Below are 13,659 nucleotides of genomic sequence, written 5' to 3'. Positions count from 1 at the left end.
GCTCAACTTAATCAAATCCATAAAATGAGAGGATTAAACGACATTATTTTTGAGGTCCCTTCCAGCTCTGAAATTCAATGAGATTATGAAGACTTATAAATAGACCTGCAAACCACCGTAAACTATTCTAGGAATGCTCCTTAGGAATTACATTTTAAAAGCCTTAAAAGCCTTTCAGAATTGACATTCAGACCACGACCAGATCACTGCAGTTTGCCTGCTCTTCCCAAAGAACCTGTCTTCGATAAGTTATCTTGGTCATAATTGTAACCCTTATATACAGTAGGTGCTCAATAAATGTTTATTAAATGAATGAATGAATGACTTCCAACTATTTTCTATTAAGAGAGTAATACAAATACTTTAGGCTGCCTCAAGCCTAAAGAGGAAGACATATAGTGACTACAAAAAATAATAATTTTTTTGACAATTGTTTTTGTCCAACAAATATTTGAATGTTCCTATGTGCCAAACACTGTTGTAGGAATTAAGGCATACAGCAGTAACAAACTCCCTGCCCTCAGAAAACATACATTAGTAGTGTGAGACAGTTCAAAGAAATGAACAATATACAGCATATCACACAGAACAATGAAAAGAAAGGTGAAGAGGCTGTGAGTGTGGTCACTATTTTATAGAGGGTGATCAAGGAGGCCTCTCTGCTAAGCTGACATTTGAGGAAATATATGGAGGAAGTAAGAGAGCCATGCAGTGTATCCGGGAATACAGCTTCAGGCAGAAGAAACATCTAATACCAAATGCCTAAATGTTCTGAAGGAAGCTAATGTGAGCAGAGTGAGGAGGGGTTGGGGGGAGTTGTGAGATGTAGTAAGAGAAGTGGGGAGAGAGAACAGGTATTATAAGGCTTTCTAAAACAATATAGGGACTTTGGCTTTTACTCTGAGTATTCTGTCTTAAAAAGATCATTCTGGCTGTTGTTTAAGATCAGACTAGAAGGGGGACAATGGTAGAAGCAGGGATACCAGTTAGGAGGCAACTGAAATAATCAAGATTGGAGATGATGGTAGTTGGGACCAAGCTGGTAAATGTTAAAAGTGGTGAGAAGTGATCATATTATGGACATGTTTTTTAGTTATAGCTAGGATTTATTGACGGATTTCATGCAGAATATAAGAAAAAAAGAAGAGTCTAGGATGACTCCAAGTTTTGGATTTAAGCAACTAGGAATAACAGAATAGCTAATATTGACATGGGGAAGGAGCAGGTTGGCAAGGTCAGGGAGTAAGGCATTTTTTCTGGACATGTTACATATAAGATGCTTCTTAAACACTCAACTGGAGATGTCAAACAGACAGCTAGATTTACAAGTCTGGAATTCAGGGGAGAATATACTTGTACACTGATGCTATTTAAAGCCCTGAGGCTAGATGAGAACAAGTAGGGAGTGATCCCTTGGGTCCTCCAAACTTTAAAGGTCTCAGAGATGGGAAAGGACAAAGGAGCAAAGAAGGGTGAGGAAGAGCAGCCAGTTCAATAAGAGGAAAACAGTGTTTGGTGTCACAGAAGCCAATAAAGAAATTCTGTCAAGAGAGAGTAATCAATTATGTCAATTGTTGCTATTAAATAAGATTAGGACTGAGAACTGACTATAGTTTTTAGCTATTAGGAAGTCACCAGTGACCTTGAAAAGGGTTATTTTGGTAGGGTAATAAGTACAAAAGTCTTGAGTGAGCTCGAGAGAGAATGGGAGAAGAGGACCTGATGATAAATGGTATGTCACTTTTCAAGGAAGTCTGCTACAAAAGGAAGCAAAAAAAATAGGATGCTACCTGGAAGTAAGATATGTAGTTTAAAGAAAAGGAGGCTGGACTTTCCTGGTGGCGCAGTGGTTAAGAATCCACCTGACAATGCAGGGGACATGGGTTCGATCCACGGTCTGGGAAGATCCCACATGCCACAGGGCAACTAAGCCTGTGCGACACAACCACGGAGCCTGTGCTCTGGAGCCCGCAAGCCACAACTACTGAAGCCCTCGCACTTAGAGCCCGTGCTCCGCAACAAGAGAAGCCACCACAATGAGAAGCCTGCACACCGCAACGAAGAGTAGCCCCCACTCACCGCAACTAGAGAAAGCCCGCGTGTAGCAACAAACACCCAACGCAGCCAAAAATAAAAATAAATAAATTTTAAAAACCCTTACAAAAAAAACAAAAAAGAAAAGGAGGTTATTTTTTAAGGAGACGTTTACCTGTATGCTTATATAACAATAGGAATGACTGCAGAAAGGAAAAAACGATGTAGGAAAGATGACAGTATTACTGGAGTCATACTGTTAAGCAGGCAGAAAGGGATGGGATCGAGGGGCTGCCTTTAGGTAAATTCATGTAAATTTTGTCCATTTACATGAATCAGAAGGAAGGTAGGGTTTTAGGTACAGACGCAGACAGGTTAGTAGCTATGCTGGTGGAAGAGAGGAGATGTTCTATGACTTCCAGGAAGCAAGGCCATTTGCTGAGTATGAGAACAAGGAGAAGTTGTTGATTTGAGGAGGGAGAAAAAGATAGAAAATAGTTGTCTAGAAGAGTAGGGGAGTTAGGAAAAGATAAAAAATACTGCCATTGGTAAGTCTATGAATACTAAGGGGTAGTAATGCAGGGCTTCAGATGGATAACATGTTCTCATCTGGGGTTACTGCTTTGCATCAGGTTCAGATAAATTATCTGCAACTACATTCATCCAGACTTCCTTCACAACTCTCCATAGTAAAAGACCTGTCTTTACTGATGTTTAAGGCCAATCTCTCACTTTTATTCTCCTGTCTCCTTAAAGAAATCAATTTATCGATAATTCCCTATGCTTCTAGATTATAAGATTATAAGCAGGGGCTTTGTTCTTATTCACTGCTATATTCCAAATGCCTAGAAAAGCATCTGGCCCAAAGAAAGTGCTCAGAAATTTTGTTTGAATCAGTGAACAGATGTGCAACTTTTTCCACTCTGATTTCCCTGCCATGTCCAATGCTCAAATTTCTGCTATCTTTAAAAAGAAATGACGCTCCTTCACAGTCTCCTCCAGCTACTGCCATAGCTCCTTGCCTTAACAACTATGTTTCTTGAATTTTTTGATTTAATAAATATTTACTGAGCATCTACAATGTTCTAGGTACAATTCTAGATGCTAGGCATATAGCAGTGAATTAGAGTTAAGAACAAAACAACTGAAAATTCCTTCCTTTGTTGAGCTTAAGTTTGAATGGAAAGAGAAAAACAACAGAATAAGTAAGCAAATTCTATAATATATTAGGAAGAGATAAGTGCTACAGGTAAAAATAAAACAAGGAAGAGAGTACTGAGCTGGGCAGCTAGGTAGTAAGGTGAGGGCATTCTCAATTTTTGAAAGAGTGTTCAGGGAAGGTCTCTCTTGAGATTGCATTTAGGCCTAGACCTGAAGAGGGTAAAGGAAGAACCCATGTGGATATTCAGAGGAAAATGTTCCAGGCAGAGGGATGAGCAAGTCCAAAGGCCCTGAGGCAGAAGAGTAACAGACTGGTTTGTGAATAGTAAAGAGGTCAATGTGGCTGCTGTCTACTCTCTCTGTACTTCTACCCTTCCCACTCATGTCTCAGTCTACTTCAGTATAGTACCTATCAATACTGTCATCATTATTTAGGAACTGTTCTCAACAAGATAACAACCTTAAATATAATGGACAATTTATTTTTTACTTGACCTTTCTGAGTATTTGGAATTTTAAGTCACTTTCTCTTCTTTGAAATATTCTATTCCCCTGGCATTTGTGATACCCCCACTGCTTTCCTCTTTGTATTATGGGGGACTTTATACTTTCCCTTCCTCTGCCCATTCCTTATCCTACACTATGGGTTACAACTTGTTGCTTGAGAGAGCCAAATGAGTCCATATAAATGTCCCCTCCTACCTCCTTTCTGTACCTGCATGTGCATGCACATGCATGCATGCACACATACACACTTAAAAATAAATTTGGGCCAATATTTTACATAAAAACTGAGATTCCTGGCTTCTCTTGAAAAACCAGAAGATCTTGAAATACTGGGTCAGTGCTACCATGTGGCAGCAAATGCTCAGAACTGAGGACATGAACTCTTCAGTTTGTTATAATCCTCACAACTCACGCAATGGATGCTACCGATACTTAGATCCAACTAACTTCAACCCAGTTACATGTATGGTATCATAGGCTCAAGAGTTCATAAACCCTGATAAACACAACCGTCTTAATAAATCTCATCTATCTTAGTGGTTTCAGCATGAAATGACTGTTGAATTGGCTTCGGGTCCTTATCTTTGAGTTCCAAAGCAATAATGCCAATGTCTGGTATCCATTTCTCTTTGGACATCCCATAGGCACCTCAAACTCAGTAGGTGTGAAATAGAAATAACCTTGCTTGCTCTCATTCCCCCAAACTGGTATTCCTTAGCATAGGGACTACCTACCACTACCAACAACCCAACTGTCCTGGTCAGAAACTTGAGCTGACCTGAAATTTTCCCTAACTTTTATCCCCATACCTTCAAATCTACAACTCCTATTGCTTCTACTTTCTATTTTTTCCTATGCACTTGCCTCTCCATTTACTGCCAACTTCCACTATAATTGTATATCTAGATTATTCCTATGGCAGTATAACTGGACTCCCTATATCCACCCAGCTTTGCCTCACTCCAATCCATTCTCTAAAGACTGGAGATTTCTAAGACCCTATCTTGTCAATCCCTAGCTTAAATTTTCATTTATTCATTGAATATTTATTGAATACTTATTATTTGCCCGGCCCTGATCTAGGTGATGTGGATATACAACAGAGAATGGCAACAAAAATAAAATCTTCCACTCTTCAATGTTGATAATTCCAGTGACACACAAGCCCTTTGTAATCTGACTCAGGTTTCTCTCTCCAGCCTCCTCTGTCACCAACTGTCTCCCTACCTGCAAATGAAAGCATTTGCTGCTCCCAAATCACAGACTGGCTTTTGCCTATATTGTTCTCAACCCATATCCCATTCCCTGGTGAATTCTACTCTGCTTAGTTGTCACCTGGGGAATGTTCTCTGAATCCCAGATGGTAAGATGAGGTATATACCCCTTCAGTATATTCCAATAGCACTTTGTCAATAGCCACCTACCTTAATTATGTCTGTTACCTGACTAGATTCTGAAGCACTTGATGGTAAGAGCCATAACTTATTAATAATTATATCACTGGCATGAAGCACAGCACATAGCACAATAGTGGTGATCAACATGTTTCTCTTAAACAGATCAAACAAGGGAAAACATATCGACCCCATGAAACAATATAGTATGTAGCAGATTGGGTGTCCCCTGCACTGTGAATGCATATAAACTGGGACTGCATATTACATTGTAGATACCACACAAATGATAGGCAACAGACTATACTCTACAAAAGGAGTTTACTACTGTCACAGAGAGAAACCAGGAAATGTAGCTTTGTGCCTACCTTAGAGTTTACCTAATGTATTAAGAATCTAAGCACTGAGTGCCAATGGTTGCTAAGAACAGAGGCAGTCTTCTTCCCTCTAAAAATCAGATTTGAATCTGTTTAAGCCTCCAGATTAGGGGTGTCCAGTAAAACTTCCTACGATGACAGAAATGTTCTACACTTGTGCTGTCCAATATGGTAGACACTGACCATATAAGACTATTAAGCACCTAAGTCGTGGCTAGTACATCTGAGGAACTAAAGTTTTAACTTTATTTTAATGAACTAAAGTTTAAATTTAAATGGCTACATGTGACTGGTGGCTACCATACTAAACAGTGAAACTCTAGATTTAACCATTGATTTGCAAAAAACACAGAAGGATGACAAAAATGTTCAACTGACTATGGAAACAGAATCAGCAAAATCGTAACTGAGGAAAACTATACAGGACAAATGATTCAGTTCCTTCAACAAATAAGTATCAGGATAGTGATTACTCTTGTGGTGGGGAGGGAAGAGGCAAAAGCAGAAGCGGGGATATAGTGGGCTTCTGAGGTAGATTTTGTTCATGGGTGGTGGTTATAATGATATTTGTCATATAATTCATAAAACTGTACATGTTTTGCTATTTTATGTATTTGTTTGCTTCAACAATAAAAGTTAACATTTCTTTCAAAGGTGGTTATATGGAAAAGAATATAACAATGTGAGAAAACTAGTTTCAATGTTTGTTCTCACACTATCTAGCTGTGAGCAGTTGTTACACTTAATAGCTTTCTAAGATCACCTCCTTGTAAGGCCCTAGGCACACATGCAATGGAAATTAACCTGCATTATAATACTAAGAGGAAGACCCTGCATACCTTTACCTAACATAAAATGATGACTTGCAAATACAGCATGAACTATTTATATACAAATAGATGTTTGAAGATTGAGAGACCCTTGAAAACAATTTACTGTCACAATTCAGTGAATCTCGGTACAAACGCTACAGTGTTAATGTATCAAATTATTTCTTCACCATAAAGGCAAATTTAGCCTAAATCTAGTTCGCTTTGTCCTGAAGTAGCCCAGTAAGATTTGCTATTCCACGGCCATCAGAATAATGGCACATCTATTCTCTATCTTTAAACTTAAATTTAAGAATGTTTTGCCATAGTACTGATTCTTGTTCTAAACTAAAATGGACATACTTTTCACTTTGTAGTTCCTGTATTTTCTTTGAATTTTCTCTGTTTTTCTCTTCAATTTCTTCCTTAAGTTCCTTTACCTGGGTTTTATAAAGTGTCTGCAAAACAAGTGATAAGAAGAAATAAGTGTTTATGGTCGGTTAAAAAACAGTTCGGTAGTTTCTTATAAACAATTAACACATGGTCCAACAATTCCACTCCTAGGTATTTACCCAGGACAAATACAAATATATATCCATACAGAGTCTTATACATAAATTTTCATTGCAGTTTTATTCATAGTAACTCCAAACTGGAAACAACGCCAGATATCTATCATCAGATGAATTTTTAAAGTTGTGATGTACCCATACTACTCAACAATAAAAAGGAATGAACTACTAATATATACAGCGTGATAAACCTAAAAAATGTTAAGCTGTATGAAAGAAACCAGGTGCTAAAGAGTGTGTACTACATGATTCCATGTATATGAAATTGTAGAATAGGTGAAAATAATCAATAAGACAGAAAGCAAATCAGTGGTTGCCTGCAGATAGAGGTGGGTGGAGAAGACTGACTCCAAAGGGCCGTGAAGGAAATGTTTTATATGTTGATTGTGGTGGTGGTCACAGTATACACATATGTCAGAATTTATCAACCACTTAAAATGGGTACAATTTATTATATATAAATTATACCTCAAAAATATATTAAATATTATATTGATTGGGAAAACATTATAAAGAAACTTAGCAAGCAATACTTATTTAAAAGTTAGATCAATTCTTGAAGTGAATAATGTTAGATAAACCACTTCTCTTCTGGGTGATGAAGTGGGTGGTTGAGAGGTAGAAGAAATATCCATAAATAGGATTTATCAATGTTCTGTCAACATATGAATAATATATACTTATTACAGAACAATGATTCTTACAAAATTCACTAGGTTTTTGCCAACTCCATCAAAAAATACTTAACAGGCATGAAAAACTATTAGACCCACACTGTGTTAGATGCTGAGGTTACAGAGTAAACTTCCAATTCTGAAGTCTATTTCTTTTTTTTAAACCACCCTTTTTAGTTTAAAAGATAAGGAAAAAAATAGTAAGGATCAGCAAATAGCTGTGGAGTACTACTTTTACACTGTACACTGAATTATATCTCTAAGAAACAGCACTTCTCTAGGGGAAAAATACATTTCCATGGGAATGCAAATGAAGGAAGAATGATGGCTGGCTCTAGTTTAAATGCTTACAATTTCTAAAATGAAATAGTCCATTCTGCATTTAGGAATCAGATTCTCATTTCTCCTTTCTCTGACTTCAATTACTGAAATTTATATGTGTAATCAATGAAGAGAGAAAAAGAAAAATAACCTGATTTGAAAGCCCAGATTAAAGAAAATCTTAAATTTGGTTCATAATAGCTTATCAAATTTAACATCTAACCCAGTCCTCACAAGCAATAGAATAAATCAAAACTAAAGACAGGGTTAGTATTTTGTATGGTTTTTATAGAGGCAAAAATCAAGAATCCATAGGAACCACCACAAATCACTTGACAGCCATCCCCAAACATGGAGGCACTGAATGATTACTCTGTGGAAGCCTAGGGACAAAAAGGTGTGCTTGATATTACAGACCACTTTGCAGAAGTCAGTACCACACACTGAATAGTTAAGGTTAATTTACACTCAGGGAAAAGTTTTTCAACAATCTTGAATTATTTTTTAATTTAAAAACATATTCCAGTGATAGTATAATAAGCCACGAAGAAATAGACAGAAGTAGAAAGTCACCATATTTATTAGGAGATGAAAAGAGTAGAGCATGAAGCTCTAAATTGTGTGAAATTCTGTAGAGCTCTAATGGTATCCAGATGTTTTACTAGAGAAATCATTACTTCCAATATTGTTCACACTTGGTTTCGAGGGCATGTTTATCAGTGTAAATCAAACTCCATGCATTTAATTACACTGCTTAAAGCTCATAGGAAAGGTGGTTGTCACTGAAAGAGAAATGGAGCTGGTAGATAAATGTCAAGCTGAAATGGCAGAGCACAAGCTTGGCAACCAAAGGAAGTAAACAAAAATTCAGAGGTTTCAATAAAGCCTCAAAGCATTAGCTATAAATGCTCATCAACAGTAGTAATGAAAATAACTTGGCCTGCAGCAAATAAGAAAATGATTTTTATGGAGAAAAAGGATAACAGATGCATAAAAGTGCACACAGAGCTGAAATAGGAGAAAGCTCCTCAACATTAGTTATACCCACAACTGTATGTAGTTATACCTAGATATATGTATGTAGGCCCCTATAATGTGTATACAAGAACCACACATGATAATACTGGCACTCTAAACCACCAGAGCTTGCCACCAGGCAGACAGAAACCTTAACAAAGTCTTATATGTAGCTCCAGTTTGAAAGCAATTCTGGAAATATTTGCACAAAAACAGTCATTTCTTTAAAACTTAAACAGACTACCAACTCAGATCCAGAAATGAAATGCAAAGATGGGGATATAAAGAAGGGGAGAAAACTACTTCACAGTCATTTGAAAAAGAATCATAGTTCACATTAAAAATCTAAATACCTTGTTTTAAGTCAGGTTTTGAAACAGTCTATATGTTAAAAATGATTCTCACCGAGAAATATTGCTCAGCTTCAAGCTGATCTTGTAGCTCCCGCATCTGTCCTTCATTTCCTCTGTATTGTCTTTAGACAAAAGAGAAAACAGTAAACAAATGCCCCTATTTATACTAGACTTTATATTATTCTTCGTTTCTTCAAGTTGCTACAATAAAAAAGGTTTACTAAAGTAACCTTTGTTCCAAAAATCATTCTTCAGGGACTTCCCTGGCGGTCCAATGGTTAATACTGTGCTTCCACTGCAGGGGGCGCAGGTTTGATCCCTGATAGGGGAAGTAAGATCTCGCATGCCGCGCGGTGCGGCCAAAAAAATTTAAAAAATCATACTTCATTATACAGTATTACTTTACTAGTTATATTTGGTTAGGCCACACTTCTGCTCCTTATTAAATGATACTATGAAAAGTTGAGGGAACAGTTTTCTACTGAAGGTCACTTATTAATTGTGGATTAATCCACAATGCAAAAATAAAAATAAAAATGATATTTTTTGGTAAATTTTTGTAAAGAAAAGCTTTCTTAGGGATACACTTAAAATGTCTTATGCAGTAAGTAGACTATTAAAAACTTGACCATATTTAATAAATAATAAGAATAATTTAGTACTATATTTTATGGTCAATTAAGCACAAGGGTGCGGTGGAAATGAATACTCAGGTAAGGAGTAAGAAGGGAGGCAATAACAACAACTGACAAAGGAGGAGTAACACAGATAAAGAGACAAGTACAGGGCTTCCCTGGTGGCGCAGTGGTTGAGAATCCGCCTGCCAATGCAGGGGACACGGGTTCGAGCCCTGGTCTGGGAAGATCCCACATGCCGTGGAGCGGCTGGGCCTGTGAGCCACAATTGCTGAGCCTGCGCGTCTGGAGCCTGTGCTCCGCAACAAGAGAGGCCGCGATAGCGAGAGGCCCGCGCACCGCGATGAAGAGTGGCCCCCGCTTGCCACAACTGGAGAAAGCCCTCGCACAGAAACGAAGACCCAACACAGCCATAAATAAAATAAATAAATTAAAAAAAAAAAAAAAAAGAGACAAGTACATGTACAGAATACATACACGTAAACACTGCTCACAGAGAGGAAAGGACTCAAAAAGACAGAGACACAATGCAACCCAAAGACATAGCTATTCAACAATGAACAATTCCATCTGCAGCTGCTAGGTTTTCACATTAGATAGTAACAGCTTTTTATTTTCAGCATATGGTTGACAGAAAGTACATAATAATTATTAGTTAAATGCTGAGTGAAAGTTATTTCGGGAGAAGAAAACTACAAAACACATTACTTGGTAAAAACAGTGGCTCTAAAAGGGGAAAAGAATTTCACCAATATAAAGTCAACAAAATCAAAACCAGCAATTTTACCTAAGAATTACTGTGTTGTAAATGAAGCTGGCAAATGAAGACATTATAACATAAATTTGGAGGAAATAAAACGTCATGGTCTGGCATAAGGTATCTTTGCTATTAAATTTCTGAACCATGTCCTTATACAAATTCTGAAAGTCATACTGACACCTTGCTTTGTCCCCATTTCAAGTAAGCGGGCACATCACATCTCAGAATAGAAGAAAAAGGACATTTTGCATTTTGAGATGAACCAAAGAAACAAGATAAAACAAACAAACAAACAAATACAGGGCCATCATGTCTAATGTCTAATTCTAGCCTCTAAAATAAAGAAACCTTAAACATTTTCTGTAAGGTACTAAATCCTTAATAAAAAGGTTATTCCTGATTTTTGTAATTCTAGTGTGAAGAAACATGATGACTTTCGTAGATATGAAAATCATATGAGAAAACTGTGTTTTTCCTACCATAAACAGACATTGTAAAGTCAGTAGTCTTGATAATGTCCTGTTTTTTCCCCTTTAAATAACTCTGTTTTTTATTTAGTAAGCCTGTCTTTCCAAAGCCTGAACTCCCTTGCAAACCTTCTTTGCAAATAAATTCTTTTATTTTTTCTAAATGCTTTTTCCTAAATCTTCCTTTCACAAACTCTAAGTACATAACCTATACACACATAAAATATGAAACACATAAGCAAATGCTAAACACAAAAAAGAAAGAAATCAAGAATGTTATTTCCGAAACTTACTTTGTAAGCTGAGCTAATTCAAACTCTAATAATCTCTTTGCTTCCAATAAAGTATTTATCTCCTGTTTCATCTGCTTTTCTAAACCTTTTAAATTGTCTGCCTCAAATGCTTGGGTCTTCAATTCATTTTGTAACAACAGTCGCTTATTTGACTCCTGCTCCAGTTGCAGGGATAGATTCTTAACCTATGAATGAGAAAAATAATTGGGATTGTAAATCTCTTTAGTAATTTATTAGACATTTGAAAGAATACTAATCAAATCTCAAGTACATTATAATTCCTTATACAAGTAGAAAATATTAGTATTGTAATGAGTCTCCACTGTTCTATGCATTTATTACTGCAGAATTTAGTGTTAAATCAAATTAATTCCCAAATTTCAGATGTGAGATCTTGGAGGGAAAAGAAATCTGGTTTCTTTGTACCCCAACCTGTATGGAAATTTTGGAGAAGGTGAGTATAAAAGTCACTTTTGGGGGGACATTCCTAAATTGTATTTAAATTTACCTGCTCTTTCATAAATGTTTGTACTCTAATCTACAACCCTCCAGAGTTTATAAAACAAATTGAATATATATTTAATTCAACTCAATAAATATTTATCAAGTACTTATTAGGCGTTAGGACTAATAAACTGACTCCACAGTTTAACGCTTCTTTTGAAATCTAAATACAATGCTCCTCTTTGGGATTACTGGATACCTGACAATAAAGAGGTTTTTTTTTCTCTCTCTCTCTCTCTCTCTTAAAAAGCAAATGGTCAGTTTCTTCAGGGGAGGAGCTGTGACACTTCTTTACAGTTGTACTGTCACAGTGCAAAATGGTATAGAACCTATGGTGTGAATGTTCAGTATACGAAGATGAAAATTTTAGGAGTTAGGGATATAGTGGTGACCTTACAGCAGTGAACACAGATACATATAGGTTACTTTATTAAAATCTCCACCATGTTGTTTAAATTATAGATAATGACTTTTTAGTAATAACAATGATATTCTCTTTTATAAGATGAACAAAATCAGTATTATTTTTCTTACTTCATCCTCCATCCTTTCTTTATTTTCAGTCAAATGCTCTAGCTTCTGCTGAGATTGTTTTAGATCAACGTCTAGCATGGAGCACTGCTTCTCAATCTGAACAACCCTATTTTCAGCCTTCTCTCGAGCTTCTCTCTCTTCCTTCAGCTTTTTTTCCATCTCTGTGAAAGAAAAAGTTACAAACATACATCTAAAGAAAAAGACTAATGCTTTTCACTTTCATGGGCTGTCTAAGACAACTAGGTGCCAAAAATCCCTACTGTTTTTATCCTGGGACTCTTTTAGAGCTATTCATTATAGAAGTTCTAACATTATGAATTATTTGTATAGTGGGATCTCTAAAGGAAGAGAGTCATAAAATATAGCTAATCTTCCAAATCCATCCCTTGCCCAATGGTCTGAGAGACTATTCAGTGCCATTTTCAGACCAGAAGGTGAAAGTATAGCTGGAAAAAAGTGGAGTATCTAAGGAGAAGAATGGAGGTAGTTCAGATAAAAGTAGAAAAATAAGATTGTGGTTATTAATCTATACCTAGCATTGTTCCAGAAAAGTTTCCGAGGCTTAAGGCTGTGATGTAAACTTTAACTTATGCAACTCAGACAAGATTCCATGATAGTATAATACCTATTTTAATTATTATCAGAAGATATTAGTCTACAGTGAGGTTCCCTTTTTGAGATATGGTAACTAAGGTTCTGAAGGTTAATTTTCTAGGGTCCTGCAACTCTTAAGTTGCACCATCAGGTTTCAAACTTAATTAAGTCTGCTTTCTCACTTTCAGACTGTCCTCTAGGTGACAAAACAGAAACCATCAGAATGGAGCTTCCTGAATAATTCCCAGATTTCTGGCTTGGCCCCCTGGATGTTGAATACCATCATCCATAACCATGATAATATCTCCCATTTACTGAAAGCTTTCTATGTACAGGCAGTTTAGATGCATTTTCCCACCTAATTTTTTTTTGTTTTTTCATAGTCATAGCGTGGCTAAGAGGCAAAGTAGATTTGTCTGATTACAAGCCTGGGCTCATAAAAACTAGATAGCCGTTAACCAAGACAGTCAGAATAGGAGTAAGGGCAGGTCTGACAGATAAGGTCACACGTTTTCCCTTGAATAAACTGAATTTAAGGTGCCAGGTAACACTTCCAGGTTACAGTAGGTTAAGAAGTGAGTAGAAGGTGAAGAAAATGAAGGCATCTTTTTTTAAGTTTGGCTATAAAGGGATGGAATAAAACAGTGGCAATT

General features: G+C 36.7%; 1 protein-coding gene across 2 annotated transcripts in view; it reads right to left on the bottom strand.

Annotated features, from left to right (window-relative positions):
• The window catches only part of ROCK1 (Rho associated coiled-coil containing protein kinase 1), a 147,756-nt gene that overhangs the window by 19,166 nt on the left and 114,931 nt on the right, over nt 1–13,659 (bottom strand). For both annotated transcript variants that reach the window (XM_007191578.3, XM_007191579.3), the window contains 4 exons: nt 12,413–12,573; nt 11,375–11,559; nt 9,272–9,341; nt 6,646–6,740 (listed from right to left, as the gene is read on the bottom strand). In XM_007191578.3, coding sequence (XP_007191640.1) covers nt 6,646–6,740; nt 9,272–9,341; nt 11,375–11,559; nt 12,413–12,573 — 511 coding nt within the window. The remainder of the gene's footprint in view (nt 1–6,645; nt 6,741–9,271; nt 9,342–11,374; nt 11,560–12,412; nt 12,574–13,659) is intronic.

Source organism: Balaenoptera acutorostrata, chromosome 13 (genome assembly GCF_949987535.1).
Source record: "Balaenoptera acutorostrata chromosome 13, mBalAcu1.1, whole genome shotgun sequence".
Lineage (NCBI taxonomy): Eukaryota > Metazoa > Chordata > Mammalia > Artiodactyla > Balaenopteridae > Balaenoptera > Balaenoptera acutorostrata.
Note: the sequence above shows the minus strand (reverse complement) of the source record. Positions and strands in the feature narration are given on the sequence as shown.